Source organism: Littorina saxatilis, linkage group LG12 (genome assembly GCF_037325665.1).
Source record: "Littorina saxatilis isolate snail1 linkage group LG12, US_GU_Lsax_2.0, whole genome shotgun sequence".
NCBI lineage: Eukaryota > Metazoa > Mollusca > Gastropoda > Littorinimorpha > Littorinidae > Littorina > Littorina saxatilis.
This window is the reverse complement of record NC_090256.1, coordinates 7,359,119-7,375,284: the sequence shown is the minus strand read 5'-3', so window position 1 is coordinate 7,375,284 and position 16,166 is coordinate 7,359,119. Positions and strand designations below refer to the sequence as shown.

General features: G+C 41.1%; 1 protein-coding gene across 1 annotated transcript; it reads left to right on the top strand.

Annotated features, from left to right (window-relative positions):
- The first annotated feature begins 3,324 nt into the window (after positions 1-3,324).
- On the top strand, positions 3,325-15,952 carry LOC138981164 (uncharacterized). Its single transcript, XM_070353999.1, has 7 exons — positions 3,325-3,920; positions 5,373-5,469; positions 7,224-7,354; positions 11,722-11,812; positions 12,176-12,300; positions 13,626-13,752; positions 14,500-15,952. The coding sequence occupies exons 1-7, from the start codon at positions 3,763-3,765 to the stop codon at positions 14,557-14,559; spliced, it is 789 nt and encodes a 262-aa protein (XP_070210100.1). The 5' UTR covers positions 3,325-3,762; the 3' UTR covers positions 14,560-15,952.
- Positions 15,953-16,166: the final 214 nt, after the last annotated feature.

Genomic DNA, 16,166 nt, shown 5'->3' with positions numbered 1-16,166 from the left:
AGGTATGACGACTGTCTTTAACTCAAATAGGATAGGGAAATAGGATGTATATTTTGTAATATGTTTTGATCATTCTTAAAGTAAATTCTTAAATAGTTTTCCTGAATTGTGTGTGGTATGCTTCAAGATTCTTCTTGTCTAAAGGTTTTGAATGTGGAATGTTAATTTCTCTCTAGTCTAAACCGGTGTGATGTCGGTGCTGTCAGCGATGAGCGTATCCGCGGTTCAACCGCACGTTTGTTTGTAAATTGTCCGTCATCATTGTACGAATGTGTGTACGCCCACTGTTATACGTTCTATGTGTTTCTGTGGTGGATCGCCAAGACTAGCACACCTAGCAAACATGGCAACCAAACGTGACACACTCTTAGCACCGGTACTTAGCCACCACACGTAGCCACCATGCACCATGCATTCATTTCTGAATTCAACACACCCAATTTTGACACATTTCCAAAAAATATCATTAAATATCTGATGCACTTACATTAAATTGGTTTGCTTTTGTGAAATATTTGATTCTTAAATGTTTCTAATTAACATAACATGTACGAGGGTAATTTTAACACATAATCCAAATATTTTCAAAGAAAATGGTATATTATTGGATTTCGCAAAAAGTTTTGCTCTTTGAGACACTAACACACTTTTGGGTGGGGTTGGAAACACTTCCAGGTAGAAAACGGTTCATGGGAAACAACTCATCCTTTCTGGCCTATTTAGCAAACTGGCAGTGGAAACGATTGCCTCCCTTTACCTGTCTCTGGTGTCTGTGAATTTTTTTTAATACATTTTTCTTCCTACCGCCAGTATACTGGTGCTATGTCGTGAAAAAGGTAACATACATACCTATATCACGAAGAAAAGTATAGTGTAGTTAACGAAACATCTTGAGACACCATGACGACGCCACGCACACAGAACAATACGCACAACAACATACAAGCACGGACCACAACTCGCGCAACTCCCCGTGCGATATATGTACAGTACTTCAAATAGTTAAATTACTGAGGTAAAATGTCACTTGGGGGTGGATTAAATAACACACAATGCGAATGCACAACACTTATATATATATGTTGCTTTTAACTTGTACAGTTTGTATTGATTTGAATCCGCCAAAGTGTAATTCAAGAAACGTTATGCAAAAGACACAATGTAAAATGCTTCTCTTTCTTGTTGTTATAATCTACCATCTAACCACATTTTGTAAAACGCACAAGGAAAAACCAATGCATTGGTTAAGCTGTTTTTCACTGTCAGTTTAGCGCGCGCGCACACACACACACACACACACACACACACACACGCACACAGTTATCGTTCTTCAACACTTTTATTTCGCCTGCATATCAACCTAAAACAAAAATATGAACAAGAAAAACGATTTAAACAAGCTTTTGATTAATAATATCTTTATTGAACTTTTTCCCAGATATAAAGGCCACTGTGCCAGTGATTAGACCGTATCAGTTGTTTTTGATCCTCGTAGTTGAGAGACCAAGGTAAGGTTAGTGTTTTATTATCGGTAATTGTAGCATTCAGTGCCTCGGTCAGACATTGACACTTTATCTAAACTGACACGATTGGTGACGTTATTTTCATGTAGCACAGTAAGTATATGTTTTCGATAGAGATACACAGTTATTATCTATTTTAAAGGAGAATTTCTGCATAATCGACAGTAAATTAAAAAAGAACTTAAACAAACAATCGAAAAAGAAATTGACGAAAAACAAACAAACAAACACATTAAACAAACAATCGAAAAACAAATTAACGAAAAACAAACAAACAAACAAATTCAAATAAGCAAACAACGATACACAAAATCAACAACTGCAAGATCTGAGACAAAGCTAAGGATATGCGCAGAACATACCGAGAACTTGTGGAAGACTTTCTACAGACAGAATCAATGCTCTCTTTTTTTTCTTTTTCTCTCTTCTTTTTTTTTTCTTTTTTTTTTTCTCTCTCCTTCCTCTTGATTTATTCTCTTCTTTCTCTTCTTTCCCTTTTCTCTTCTTTCCTTTTTTCTTTCTTCTCTTTTTCTCTGTTTTCTCTTCTCTTTCTTTTTCTCTCTTTCTTCTCTTTTTTGTTTTTTTGTTGTTGTTCTTCTTTTTTTCTTTTTCTCCTCTTTCTCTTGCTTGTCCCGACGCTTGTACCTTGTCCCAATATGCTCTCACGCCGCCCCGTCCCAGTGCTCACTGCTCACTGCTCACTGCTCCACCCACACCTGAATTTCGATCCGCTGCCAGACTTGTCGATTTTACAGACACTCCAGGTCGCTGCGGTGGGCTACCTTCTGAAGATGACACTGCACTGCTGCCGAGTCACTTCGACGGTGTTCAATGCTATAAAAGCTAAGGAAGCGTTTACACAATTTCGGTTACATTCTCAATTATCATTGTCTTTCATTCGACGCAATCGGTTACACATAGTTAGTTACTTTATTGGCACTGAAACTAACCGGCGGAGAACACTTCTCGTGTAATAAGCTTATGTTTCAAGGGATTTAGAGCATTTTCACAATGAGGAGGAGGGATAGGACAAGACCGCGATGTTGAAGAAGAAGAATGATAGTATTGATTGGTATGATCATCATGATAGTATTGGTTGGTATGATCATCATGATAGTATTGATTGGTATTGATTGGTATGATCATCATGATAGTATTGATTGGTATGATCATCATGATAGTATTGATTGGTATGATCATCATGATAGTATTGATTGGTATGATCATTATGATAGTATTGATTGGTATGATCATCATGATAGTATTGATTGGTATGATCATTATGATAGTATTGATTGGTATGATCATTATGATAGTATTGGTTGGTATGATCATCATGATAGTATTGATTGGTATTGATTGATATGATCATCATGATAGTATTGATTGGTATGATCATCATGATAGTATTGATTGGTATGATCATTATGATAGTATTGATTGGTATGATCATTATGATAGTATTGGTTGGTATGATCATCATGATAGTATTGATTGGTATTGATTGATATGATCATCATGATAGTATTGATGGTCATGATCATCATGATAGTATTGATTGGTATGATCATCATGATAGTATTGATTGGTATTGATTGGTATGATCATCATGATAGTATTGATGGTCATGATCATCATGATAACGACGATGATCTTCCTTCTTTTTCGAGTTTACAAGACCTTTCTCAAGTGTTGATAAATGAATCGCAGTATCGTTATATCAAAGTCGCATATATAGCACCTTTAAGGGTGATACAGCATTTCAGAGTCAATCATGTGAGTGAGTGTATCCTCGAGTAAGATTGCGTCTTTGGCCCTCGTGACATTTTCGTAGGTCTTGCTCGGCCAATGAATCCACTAAAAAAAACTACCTCTTGGAAATTGACGAGAAAAAGATATCATTTTTGTGAAGCGAACTGTTCGAAAAGGAGGACTGTGAGTGTCCACAAGTATTTTGTTACTTGTGTGCTTATCATGTCTTGACCTTTATTGTGACTTCTATGACATATACATTAATAATTGACTCATTTCCACCAGTGTTCAATGGCCTGGGCTGTGAAGCTTAAGAAACTGACTTCAACGCAACAGCAGCGACAATATTGCCAATAACTGTTCTTGCCAAGTGATTTCAGCGTTAGAACTAACTAACTAGCTGGAGAAAAAACAAAACATTCAACACTACTTCAAAAGGATTTTCCAAATTTTGAGAGGGACAACAATTTGTGTGTGAGCTGCCAAGATGAAATTAGAGCTCGGTAAGCATTGCTTGGTAGTTTTGTCGGTGTTGATGGCGTTTCAAGCCAAGTCAGCCTTGTCCCAGTGTACTCAGGATGGTCCTTGCAAGTGTACTTCTGACAAAGGGACGCTCGACTTGACCCCGATCACTGGAAACCCGCCGTGAGTAATCACCAGAGAGAGAGAGAGAGAGAGAGAGAGAGAGAGAGAGAGAGAGAGAGAGAGAGAGAGAGAGAGAGAGAGAGAGAGGGTGCACCGAGAGAGAGACAGAGAGAGAGAGAGAGAGAGAGAGAGAGAGACAAGACAAGACAAGACAAGACAAAATCTTTATTATCGAGGGTAATACAGGGTGACACGAAAAAAACAGATCCCACCAAAAGTTTAATATTTTCTGAAATAATCAGCCGATTCTTTTATTTTTTCAGGTGAGCCAAGCTGAAATGATGTTCTAACAGCCCACCAAGTTTGAGCTTCAAGATGTCATGGACAACGGAGCATAAGACATTTATAGTCGAGGCCTATTTTCGCCGGCGAACAGATTTGCTCGGGCTGCGCACAACAGACTCTCTGACTGAATCAATATTCCTCGGTGTCCTTGCTGATTTAGGTCGACCAGAGTGGGATCCCCTGTTAGGGTTTTTACTATTGAGGTTATTGACAGTCCCATGGTCTCTGAACTTATCCCTCCATCCATAGATAACTGATTTAACAGGAAAGTCTCTACGTCCAAACTGTCTTTTGAATTCCAGTTGAGCAGCGTGGATAGAATTCGACCGAAAATAGGCCTCGACTATAAATGTCTTATGCTCCGTTGTCCATGACATCTTGAAGCTCAAACTTGGTGGGCTGTTAGAACATCATTTCAGCTTGGCTCACCTGAAAAAATAAAAGAATCGGCTGATTATTTCAGAAAATATTAAACTTTTGGTGGGATCTGTTTTTTTCGTGTCACCCTGTAGATAAGCAAGAATATTGCTTTTTTACATCCAGCCCTCGCCCTAATATAGGGTCGACAAGAACAGAAAACAATATAATCAAAGAACTATCACATCAAACTTAATACATTATAACTGCATATACAGATACAATTTTAAAAAATAAATTGTCATGCTGCATTTTAAGTACAATTTCCAAGTGTCAATTTTTAACATAACTTAATTTAGATCTGCATATTATTATACTTTTGTTTAACATGCACATACATTTTAAATGAATTGGTGAACCATTCAGCACATGTTTAGTTGCATTATGTGTGACATATAATTTTTTTTTGAAGCTGTCTGTGTTTGTTTTATGCTTAAGAAAAATAGGCAGTGAGTTCCATAGGACCGCACCTGAATAAAGAAGGCTTGATTTGAAAAGGTCAATACGTGGAGTCGGTGTTATGATTTTTAGTCTGTTATAGTTCAAAATAAAATGATCACGTATCATTAGAGAGAGAGAGACAGATACAGAGAGAGAGAGAGACAGACAGACAGACAGACAGACACTGAGACAGGCAGACTGACAGACAGAGACAGAGAGAGATACAGACAGGCAGAGACAGACAGACAGACAGACAGACAGAGGGCCTAGGAGGGACTAAGTTATTTCCCTGTCTTTTTAATTTTGCAGATTTTCCGACCAGTCGGACAGTTCTGGAAGCTGGTTGTTTTCTTACAGTCCGTGCACCCCGTTTACTGAAGGAAGTATGGAATGCACCAATGTTGCGGTATGATCTCCAATGATGGTGACGTCATTGTTTGTTTTCCGCTTCCTGTGTTTGTGTCTGTACTTCTTTCATTTGTTAAAGTTTATGACGTAAAGATCGTCTAGTTTACCTTCGTCGGATTTCTCGGTCACAACGGGATCAAGTTTGAATCACAACATGGAAAATAATCATTTTCTTCAATGTTATTGATACTTGAGCACTTCAAACACGTTCAGGTCTGGTTAATGCTCGTCAAATTTCAATGTTATGTTATTGATACTTGAGCTTCAACACTTCAAACACTTTCAGGTCTGGTTAATGCTCGTCAAATTTCAATGTTATGTTATTGATACTTGAGCACTTCAAACACTTTCAGGTCTGGTTAATGCTCGTCAAATTTCAATGTCACAGCAAGGTGAGAAAAATAAAATAAAGACATTTTCTAATTAAGGTTCATGAATAAGTGCTTCGACACTTCATGCACACCAAGGATTTCATGTCAGACATGATGCAAGTCTGGTTAATCAGGCCTGAAAATGGCGAATAGAAATGTAAATCTACTCGCCAAATGTGAGTAAAGTTGCTGAAACAAATGGTTGGTTTGGCGAGTAAAAAAAAAAAAATGCTCTCTGGTTAGTAAATTATGAGATGTACTTGCCAAAGGCTAGTGCCCCATTTCGTGGACTTTCAGCGCTGTTATTCCCCGTCAGTTTTTCAAGGTCACAATCTGATCAATCTCGGTTAACTCTAACAGTTGACATTTTTCGTGTTTGAAGCTACAGCGTAAATCTTATTGCCCTCCGTCGCCTTCCGTCGCCAGTCAAGGTCACATTAGTGCCACTTGGTGATTGAAAATTAAATAATAATATATTATCCTGTCTAATCGTGTTTTATTTGGTAAGTTTTTGCGGCTTAGCTGTTCAAACTTCGCAAGGTATGCCCTGCAATGGTATCTGTGATGAAAGGACATCATTGAGATCATTCAAAATTAATGTCATGACAGGTAGGCTTACATTTTGGTAGAAATGATAGACAGAGGGACATGTGTGTTCTTTCATGGGAGGTGTCCTTTCGTTGGAGGGGACTTACGTCGCAGGTACGACTGTAGGCAGAATAATTATCCTGCCATAAGCCTCGTTTGTTCAGAAAGTTAGACTGACCTTCATTAAACTTCAAATTCAATGTTGTAACAACTGAAAACGATTTTTACACCCCCGGTATAGGGGTGTGTATAGGTTTCACTCGATGTGTTTGTTTGTTTGTTTGTTTGTTTGTGTTCGCATATAGATCTCAAGAATGAACGGACCGATCGTCACCAAACTTGGTGAACAGGTTCTATACATTCCTGAGACGGTCCTTACAAAAATTGGGACCAGTCAAACACACGGTTAGGGAGTTATTGGTGGATTAAAATTATACCAGGACTTATAGAGGGACATCTTCATGGTCAAAGGGAAATAACCATTCTCACTCAGTCACTGCCACCAACTGAGAAGGTTATTTCCCTTTGACGGGGTTGTTTTTCCTACCTCGTAGGAATTTCTTGTTAACAGTGTTTTCATTTCCCATCTTGGAAACTTGTAATGTAATACAGTTTATACTTGTTGAACTCTCTTTTCTGCCCCTAATTCACGACCCTCCCTCTTCTCCAAACTCTACTTTTTTGAATAGGAGTTGATCCAGTAAATAAAACCAAACAGTCATTTTATGGAATGTTTAAGTGATCAAGGCAAAATTGAGAGTACCCTTACACAATGTTGTCTGACCCATTACAGGCATGCCAGGTGTCAGCTGACATGTCACAGACCTACCCGACTGGCACGGTCGACTCTGCCACGTTCGGTCAGGGAAGTGACGGTAGTACACAAGTTACCTACGCCTCTACCGACTCTTCAGGTACCACCAGGTAAACCCCGATTATCAGCCTTGTGTTCGACATACTGTACGACGTATACGAATATTATAAGGCGGCGAAGGAGCCAACAGACAACGTTGCCTATTACGATTGGCTACATACATGTATGGAACACCAAACCTGAATTTAACCCAGTAGATCTCACGGTATTTCTGTCTCTCATTGGCCCAATTTCTGCGGGTATTGTTAAGAGAGCCAATCCAGTGCAGAGAGATTCGCCAGCAAATCTACCGGTAGATTCTACTTGGTAAACAGCCAGTTCTGGCGTTCCATAGACATTAAGCGAAGACATGAAACTATGAGGCTTCATGGCAGCCTTGATACCCAATACCTTACCTGACGATTACCCTCATCTCTTCTGATACTGGAGATGCGGGAACCAGGGATTGCTCGAACCGCATATTTTCACTATTCTACAGGAAAATATTGGCAAATGCGAAATCCAGAAATGAAATCGGCAACCGGTCATTCGTACCGGTCAGTATGACGGATTTTCCCTTCGAAAAGTTATGTTGTAGTTATAGATAAGGCTGTATGTTGCTGGGACTTGGAATAAAGTAAAAAAAAAAAAATTCCATCTCACACGGCATTAAGTCTCAGGAAACATGAATACACGCATGCAGGAAAACAAGAAGAGCAAACGCTCGATCGAGTCACTTTCGCAGTTCTGAATATTATATGAGGCATCAGATGGACAGGAAGAAATTGCTATTCACAACACAATGAGTCACGTTCACATAAAATTTGAGCCCGGTCACTTTTATAGTTTCCGAGAAAAGCCCAACGTTAAGTTGTGTGTTGCCGAACAGAAAAGGCTAGTTATCTCCCTTGTTTTTCTGATAACGTTCGTAAAAGGCTACAGATGTAAATACTTTGATGTAAAGAATAATCCTACAAAGTTTCAATCACATCCGATGAACTTTGTCAAAGATATAAAATGTCTAATTTTTCCTTTGACGCTGACCTGTGACCTTGAAAAAGGTCAAAGGTCAACGAAACCATCGTTAAAGTGTAGAGGTCATTGGAGGTCACGACTAAACAAAATATGAGCCCGATCGCTTTGATAGTTTCCGAGATACTTTGTCAAAGATATAAAATGTCTAATTTTTCCTTTGACGCTGACCTGTGACCTTGAAAAAGGTCAAAGGTCAACGAAACCATCGTTAAAGTGTAGAGGTCATTGGAGGTCACGACTAAACAAAATATGAGCCCGATCGCTTTGATAGTTTCCGAGAAAAGTCCAACGTTAAGGTGGTGTCTACGGACGGCCGGCCGGCCGGCCGGACAGACTAACACTGACCGATTACATAGAGTCACTTTTTCTCAAGTGACTCAAAAAAAATATATGGGTAGCGCCGTATGTATGGCAGCTCGCTTTCCCCGGGGAGAAAGCAGCCCGAATTTCCATGAGGGTAACCTCACTGGACTGTAAATCTTATCCAATCCAATCCAATGTTGTGCTTGAAAGACTTACTTTTTGAGTCCATTTTTAATATGATAATGTGTCACGTTTTAATGGGTCAAATGAATGACCTAAAACGGTCAATTACTGCTAACTGACTAACCACACCACGATCCACTCTCGCAGTCACAAAAAAAGTTAGAAACAACAAAAGTATAAGTTCTAGACGTCTGTTTATATACACTAACTCTCCACCTCCCTCTTCTCGTGAAGCCAAAAGTGTTTTTTACGACCAAGTCGTAAAACAAAAATAACTGACAAAAAGCCAGTTAAAGTTTATGAAATAATAAGAACACGCTGAACCGTGTAAAGTTAGAAAACACTTAAGTTGCTCTGTAAAAAGTCTTAGCCTGTACAGGCGTTAACACTCCACGTTGTCACAACTCAAAGTTCGTCATAAAGGGTTAGAAAGATGACAAGGTGAGGGGCGTTACGCATGGGTGCACTCAACTCTCAGTGTAGCCAGGATCCATTGGATGAAACGCAGTGGCGCAGTGGTGCAATCATGACAGGTGAAAGTCGCAGCAACACCAGCAACAGCCGTAGAACAGCAACCGTACAGCAAAGGAACAGCACGAGTGTAGCCCGTCTCCAGCAAAAGTGTAGCACGTCTCCAGCAACCAGGTAGCAACTGGGTAGCACTGGGTAGCAAACCTCCAGCAACCGTGTAGCAAACCTCCGGCGAGCTCAGGTTGCAAGCTGAAACAGAGTAGTTGGTGCAGTGACCATGGCAACAATCCCCTCTTTTCCACCTTTAAACATATCTTATTCCCCCCTCTGCTTCTTTACCTCTGTAAACTTGTAGGGGTAGTTATTTTTCGATAATGACCCAGCAACCAAACAAATAACGACCCAGCAACAGCCTGAATCCTCGATAGTGCAATGGGTTGAGAGGTTGTTCTGTTTCGGTACTACTTTTTGCGACTGAAAAGTTCCGAACGCTCTAATGTACGAAATATACATCTCTGGAGCAAACAATACAAACATACCGCATTTAAATTAACAACTACAGGCCTGAACACATGAATCTCCATATAAAATCCATGAGTTCGGTTGTTTTCTGAATCTCATCTGCCGTGCCGTCAAGCCGTTCATCACAAGCAATTTCCCAAGGCAAGTAACTCATACTTTGTCTAACGACAAGAGTAGTTCCCCTTCTTTTCACTCAGTTCCTTCGACAACAGACTGCAATCCGACGGTCAGTTTTCAACAATATTTCATTTAATAAACAGATCACACGCAACCAAATGCACACATCTCATCAATTTAAACAACATAAAGGGGTTTCATACACTATTTTCTCCAGAAAACTGAACTTCATACAGTTTTTAACGTTGGAACACGGGTGCAAAAGTTCGTCTGCTAGTCCCATTTGACGAAAAAACATTATTCTAAGCGATACCAAAACATATACAGAACACACAATATCTGCCTTTGCCGCCACAGCAGAATAACAGCATATCTGTGTACTTGATTTTAGCCCAAAATAGGAAAACTGACAAGAAGTGTTAACAGAATGGAATGATTTGCACAGAACTATACAACCGCGCATTAATCGATCGCCTGCGCAGGTTGACTGGTTGAGAGAATAGGATTCGATCAAACTTTCGCAAAAAAACTCCTCTTTTCTTTGAATAACTGAAGAAAGGAGGAATAAAGAGGTTACACACCTCGTCTCAGTGATTATCAAAAATAATGGTCTCAGTTCGCGGTCATGAAAAAGCTCGCTAAAGCTCGCATTTTTCATGATCCGCCAACTTCGACCATTATTTTTGATAATCACTGAGACTCGGCATGTAACCTCTACTAACTTCCCCCTTCAGCGAGCACGTGGTACCTGCAAGAATAGACTTTTAATAACAACTCAAATTCTCCTCCTCTCCATATCTGCAAAAACCATATATAGATTACAATTTAGCGTTAAAATGAGCAAGTTATACGCTATCATGGAGAAACACAACAGAGTTTACATTTCACAGACATTGACCGGTCACCAGCGTAAGGTAACGGCTCGTAAAACGTAGCTCTCCCAAGCAAACCGTTTGAATATTTGGCTCCCGCTCGTCAGCGAAAGTATGTAGCCAAATCCTTCCGTCCTAAGCCTTCTGTGTATTGCACTAACACTAGAAGCCCGTTGGTAGACCTAAACCAGTCTTGCAACGCGTTCGAATCCTCCAAATCTTAGTCAAACGGAAACCCAGACCCTGTCGTCTGCAAAGCATGTGTAGAAAAGAAAGAAAGAAGGACTGGAAAGAAAGACCATGTGATCTCCCTGACCAATCAGCAATCGCCTGTCCCAGGACAAGTGATCTCCCTGACCAATCACTGGTCGCCTACCATACAACCGTATAGCATGCCCGGAACACGTGTTTTAATATTGAGCAAAGCCTGCACGGATTTCACGCCCGCACTTTCCACGTGAATTTCGTGATCGTTTAGCAGAACCTTTCCGCAACGCGGCTGCCAGCAACAGGCGCATTGCATTGCAATTTGGAAAAGGCGCCCCACAAAGAGTTCCTTTCCCACTCGTGTCACTGAAATTGTGACATAATTGTCCCGTCGCTAGAAAATTAAGGTCGCCTCATCCAAGTAGAAAGCTAGCAACAACAGAGTCGCGCTATCCAGAGAAATGAGCCACCTGCACTTATGGCAGAATGACACAGTGATGACACTGGATAGGACATGGATACCGTCTCTTTGTCTGCGCGTAAAGTTGACCCGTGTTCGTCCCGTGCTCTACCAAATGGGCAATTGCCCCTCCATGCCTACACCCCCACCGCCATCCCCCAAATGAGTTTGGAAAATTGTGAACGTGATCATCGGTTTTCTTTGAAGAAGAAGAAGTCATGTTTTGTGATTTGTATTCTTATTATTTTCTTGGTATTCCTTGTTTCAGAACTACAATAGTCACTCTAACGTGTGACGAGACCGCTGACCCAGGGACACTCAATGTGGTCGGGGAGGATCCTAACAACGCTGCCCACTACGTATGTGTGTGTGTGTGTGTGTGGTGTGTGTGTGTGTGTGTGTGTGTGTGTGTGTGTGTGTGTGTATGAGGGGGTGCATGCTTCTGTGTGTGTGTGTGTGTATGTGTGTGTGTGTGTATGAGGGGGTGCATGCTTCTGTGTGTGTGTGTGTGTACGTGTGTATGAGGGGTGCATGCTTCTGTGTGTGTGTGTGTGTGTGTGTGTGTGTGTGTGTATGTGTGTATGAGGGGGTGCATGCTTCTGTGTGTGTGTGTGTGTGTGTGTGTGTGTGTGTGTGTGTGTGTGTGTGTGTGTGTGTGATCACTTGATTGCTTGATTACTTAATTGGTCGATCGATCGACTAATTGATTTATTTATTTACAGGACATGACCCTGACCAGTAAACATGCTTGTTTTTCCGGAAGCGGTCCCGGCCCTGGCCCCGGCCCGAATCCGGGACCTGGTGGCGGTAGTGATGGGCTTTCCGTGGGCTCCATCCTGTGTATTGTGTGAGTCTTAACTGTCCTCGGACTGTGTCACGCCTCATTTGTCTTTCCAGGGGGAAGGCGTGGGGTAGAGTGGGGTGGGGACAGGAGGGAGGGGACTGGAGTCTTGTCATCGCCCTTTCAAGGTCTGGAGGTGGGGGGCGGCGGGGGTGGTTGGTGTAATTTTGTGTTTCTCTGTAGGGGAGCGGGAGGAGGGAGAGGGTATTTGCCCTAGCCCGGTTCTGGTCCGTGTTCCAATCACAGATATATAGAGAATACCACATGGCTTGCTGTGTCGTACCAGATTTACACGATTTTTTTTTTTTTTAAATATTGAACTGCGAGCGAAAGCGAGCTGTTCACTATTTGAAAAAGCAACGAGTGTAAATCTGGTACGACACAGTAAGTCATGTAGTATTCTGTTTATCCTACATACTGTACTTACGTGTATTTTACTGAAAATGTCCTGCAGTCGAGGCAGCTAACAAGAAGACGTTTGTTTTGGAACCTCGATCTCTTCTAAAGCCTCGTGCAATCTATTACGTCAAAGTAAAGAAACGTCATTCTGAAAGTGTGGCGTGACGTGGTTAGTTCTAAAAATTCATCGAGGGGAATTAGCGAGCGCAATTTTGTTTTCTATAATGACGTTTGTCTCGGTGACTTTGGCATCATAAACAGTGGAAAAAACAGGTCCCTGCCAGGCTTGCTTGACATGAACTCATTTACATGATATACACACGTGTGATTTGAACGATTATTATCTCACGAGTGTCTCTCTCACGTATGTAGGATAATATAGACTATTCTATATCTCTGTCAGTGGTTCCAATACATAAACGACAGAGACAGTGAACGGGCTCCATTTTCTCTCTCTCTCTCTCTCTCTCTCTCTCTCTCTCTCTCTCTCTCTCTCTCTCTCTCTCTCTCTCTCTCTCTCTCTCTCTCTCTCTCTCTCTCTTTCTCTCTCTGTCTGATTTAATAACCACGTTTTTATGTTTTTGCTTTGCTTCTTCTTCTGCTTTAATATTATGCACTGCTTGGTTAATTCCCTCTTGGGCGAGGGCTGGATGAAAAAAGATCTTTGCTGTATCTACTCCATTACCCTCGAAAAATAAAGTTGGTTCGTTCGTTCGTTCGTTCGTTCGTTCTCTCTCTCTCTCTCTCTCTCTCTCTCTCTCTCTCTCTCTCTTTCTCTCTCTCTCTCCCTCTCTATATCTCTCTCTCTCTCTCTCTCTCTCTCTCTCTCTCTCTCTCTCTCTCTCTCTCTCTCTCTCTCTCTCTCACATATTTTTTTTCCAGGTTTGAACATTGATAAGTATCATTGACAAAAAAAACCAACTTGGTTGCAGGCTGATCGCTACGTTGTTTGTGTACGTCGCCGCGGGAATAGCCATTCAAAAAGGTGTAAGAAAGGCGTCAGGTAAGGAGGTCATTCCCAACTACACCGTCTGGTCCGCTGTGCCCGGGCTGATCAAGGTATGTCCATATATGCCGGGATACGTTTGCCACACTTTCTCCATGTATCATGCAGTCAGTCTGTGCAGTTGTCTCTGTCTGTTTGTTTGTCTGTCTGCATGGCGTGGCTAGCTGTCTGGCTAATTGTCTGTCCGAGGGGCTGCCCTTCTGTTTGCATGTGGGCTCCTCTTTCAAGTCTATTTTACTGATTCCCCGACGTTCGTAAAGTTTTATTTCTGGTTGTGTGTGTGTGTGTGTGTGTGTGTGTGTGTGTGTGTGTGTGTGTGTGTGTGTGTGTGCCACGGTGTGTGTGTGTGTCTCCATATGTCTGTATAACCGTGTGTGTGTGCCTGTCGTGTATGTGTGTGTGTGTGTGCCTGTCGTGTATGTGTGTGTGTGTGTGTGTGTGTGTGTGTGTGTGTGTGTGTGTGTGTGTGTGTGTGTGTGTGTGTGTGTGTGTGTGTCTCCATATGTCTGTATAACCGTGTGTGTGTGCCTGTCGTGTATGTGTGCCTGTGTGCATGCGAGTCCGTGTGCCTGCCTGCCTTCTAGTCCTGTTTGTGTCTCACAGTATCTTTTGCTGTTGCTTAAAATGATTGAGCGGGTGTTTTGCCACGAGCAAACAGGGCTTTTAGTGTTTTTGTTATTATTATTTATTTAAAATTTGTAAATGCTTCGCCTTTCTTTCCCTGCTTGTTTGTTTGGAAGTATGTTTTTTGTTGTTGTTGACAAAATTTATTTTAAACAAGTTGCATCTGTTTGTGACAGGAAGGGGTGCAGTTTACGTTCAGAGGTTGCAAAGGAAGTTCCAGCTACGACAAAGTTTGATATATACAACCTTGTGTTTAGATACATGTCATAACGAGACATTTAACAAAGCCCAAACCTGTCCTGCGCACAGACATTTACGCATAACAATGACTGAAACGTGTATGACACACAGCAAATGTGTAAACCATGACCTAGTGTTCCTTTGTGTCTGGAGTTACAGAGCACACCTTGTATTAGAAATTAGAAGCATAACTGTTATACTTATTCTCTATTCCTTATTACATTCAGCTTTCATATAAAGCGAAAATTCGTATCGTCTTGTGTCGTTCTTGTATCGGTGAGTACAGTAATCCTTTGTTTTTTTTAACTTTGGTCATCTTACCACAGTCACTTCGTTGTTTAGACATTTATACGTCACAAGTGTGGTCACATTTGTTTTATGATTGCCTCGAAACTTATGAAAACAGTTGGACTCACTGACCTTCTCAGGTGTGGCCAGCCTATTACACGTTGTAAGACTGTCCCTCCACTTGGTCACATACCCACCATTAACAACCTGGGTGCTTGCTGTACTGAGTTGGAATTTGATGAGGAATTAATTTCTTTAAAGGCACAGTAAGCCTCCCGTAAACCATCACAGAGCTCCCCGAGCGTCTAAATACAGTACAAGCATACTTCCATTTGAACGCTCACCGAACGGGAACATCCTGGCTGCTTTCTGTCGAGCGTGAGACATTTTCAAAGAATTTATTTTCGTAGACTTGTTCCGTTAACAACAACGGCGCCTCGTTTTTGCGCTAGACCTAACTTTTAAAATCTAAATAATAAATTGACAGCTTGTTACACAAACATTCTTTAATCATAAAAGAATTCGTTTTTCATCAAGACAAGATCAGAACAATTCGAAGTTGTGAAAGTTTAAAAAAAGAAAAGCCCGGAAGCAGGGTCACGCAAGGGTCGTAGCAGACGACGGCCGGTTTATCAGTGCAAATCGCCGTTCCTCTCAACAGTCAAAAGCCATCGCTAGAGTTCTTGTGAACCACAGCCGTTGTTTCGTGCATAAAAAAAACGTGCTATTGTAGATAAGCTCACGTCGAGTCGCATTCAAATGACTAACTATGACGACTGCATTGTGAAAAGGGAAAACTGGATCACACGGGTTCACGATGGCTCAGGGGTAAGATAAACCACGCAAAAATAAATTATTTGAAAATTGTTCGCTCTTTACGGAGGGCACCTAGGATGTTCTCAATTGGTGAGTGTTTAAATGAAATGGTGTTTGTACTGTGTGTAAAAGCCTGACCGTATCTGTGATGGTTTACGGGAGGCTTACTCTGCCTTTAACTGAAAGCCATTAGAGGTAAAAGATAAAAAGTAATTTAATGGAAATGTAACCTGAAATGTAAAAGAAAAAAGGTGTAACAGTTGATTGAAAATGAAATAAAACACCAGTTAATACAAAAAAACAACAACAACAACAACAACAACAACAACAACACCAAAAAAACACCATTAGAGGCGTTTATGAACTGAACTCATTAAACAAATATTCCCAGTATTCACACGGAGCACCCAGATAGTTGATTGTTTGGTAAATGACCAAGTGGAGGGACAGTCTTACCCCGGCCTGCCTGAGACGGTGAGCAGAACAGTTTTACGGAAAG

What these genes read in the sequence shown, in the direction of transcription:
- LOC138981164 (XM_070353999.1), top strand. Translation starts at nt 3,763, where the DNA reads ATGAAATTAGAGCTCGGTAAGCATTGCTTGGTAGTTTTGTCGGTGTTG. An exon ending in TGGAATGCACCAATGTTGCG is followed by an intron (nt 5,470 to 7,223) that starts GTATGATCTCCA and finishes GACCCATTACAG; the next exon opens with GCATGCCAGGTGTCAGCTGA. An exon ending in GACTCTTCAGGTACCACCAG is followed by an intron (nt 7,355 to 11,721) that starts GTAAACCCCGAT and finishes TCCTTGTTTCAG; the next exon opens with AACTACAATAGTCACTCTAA.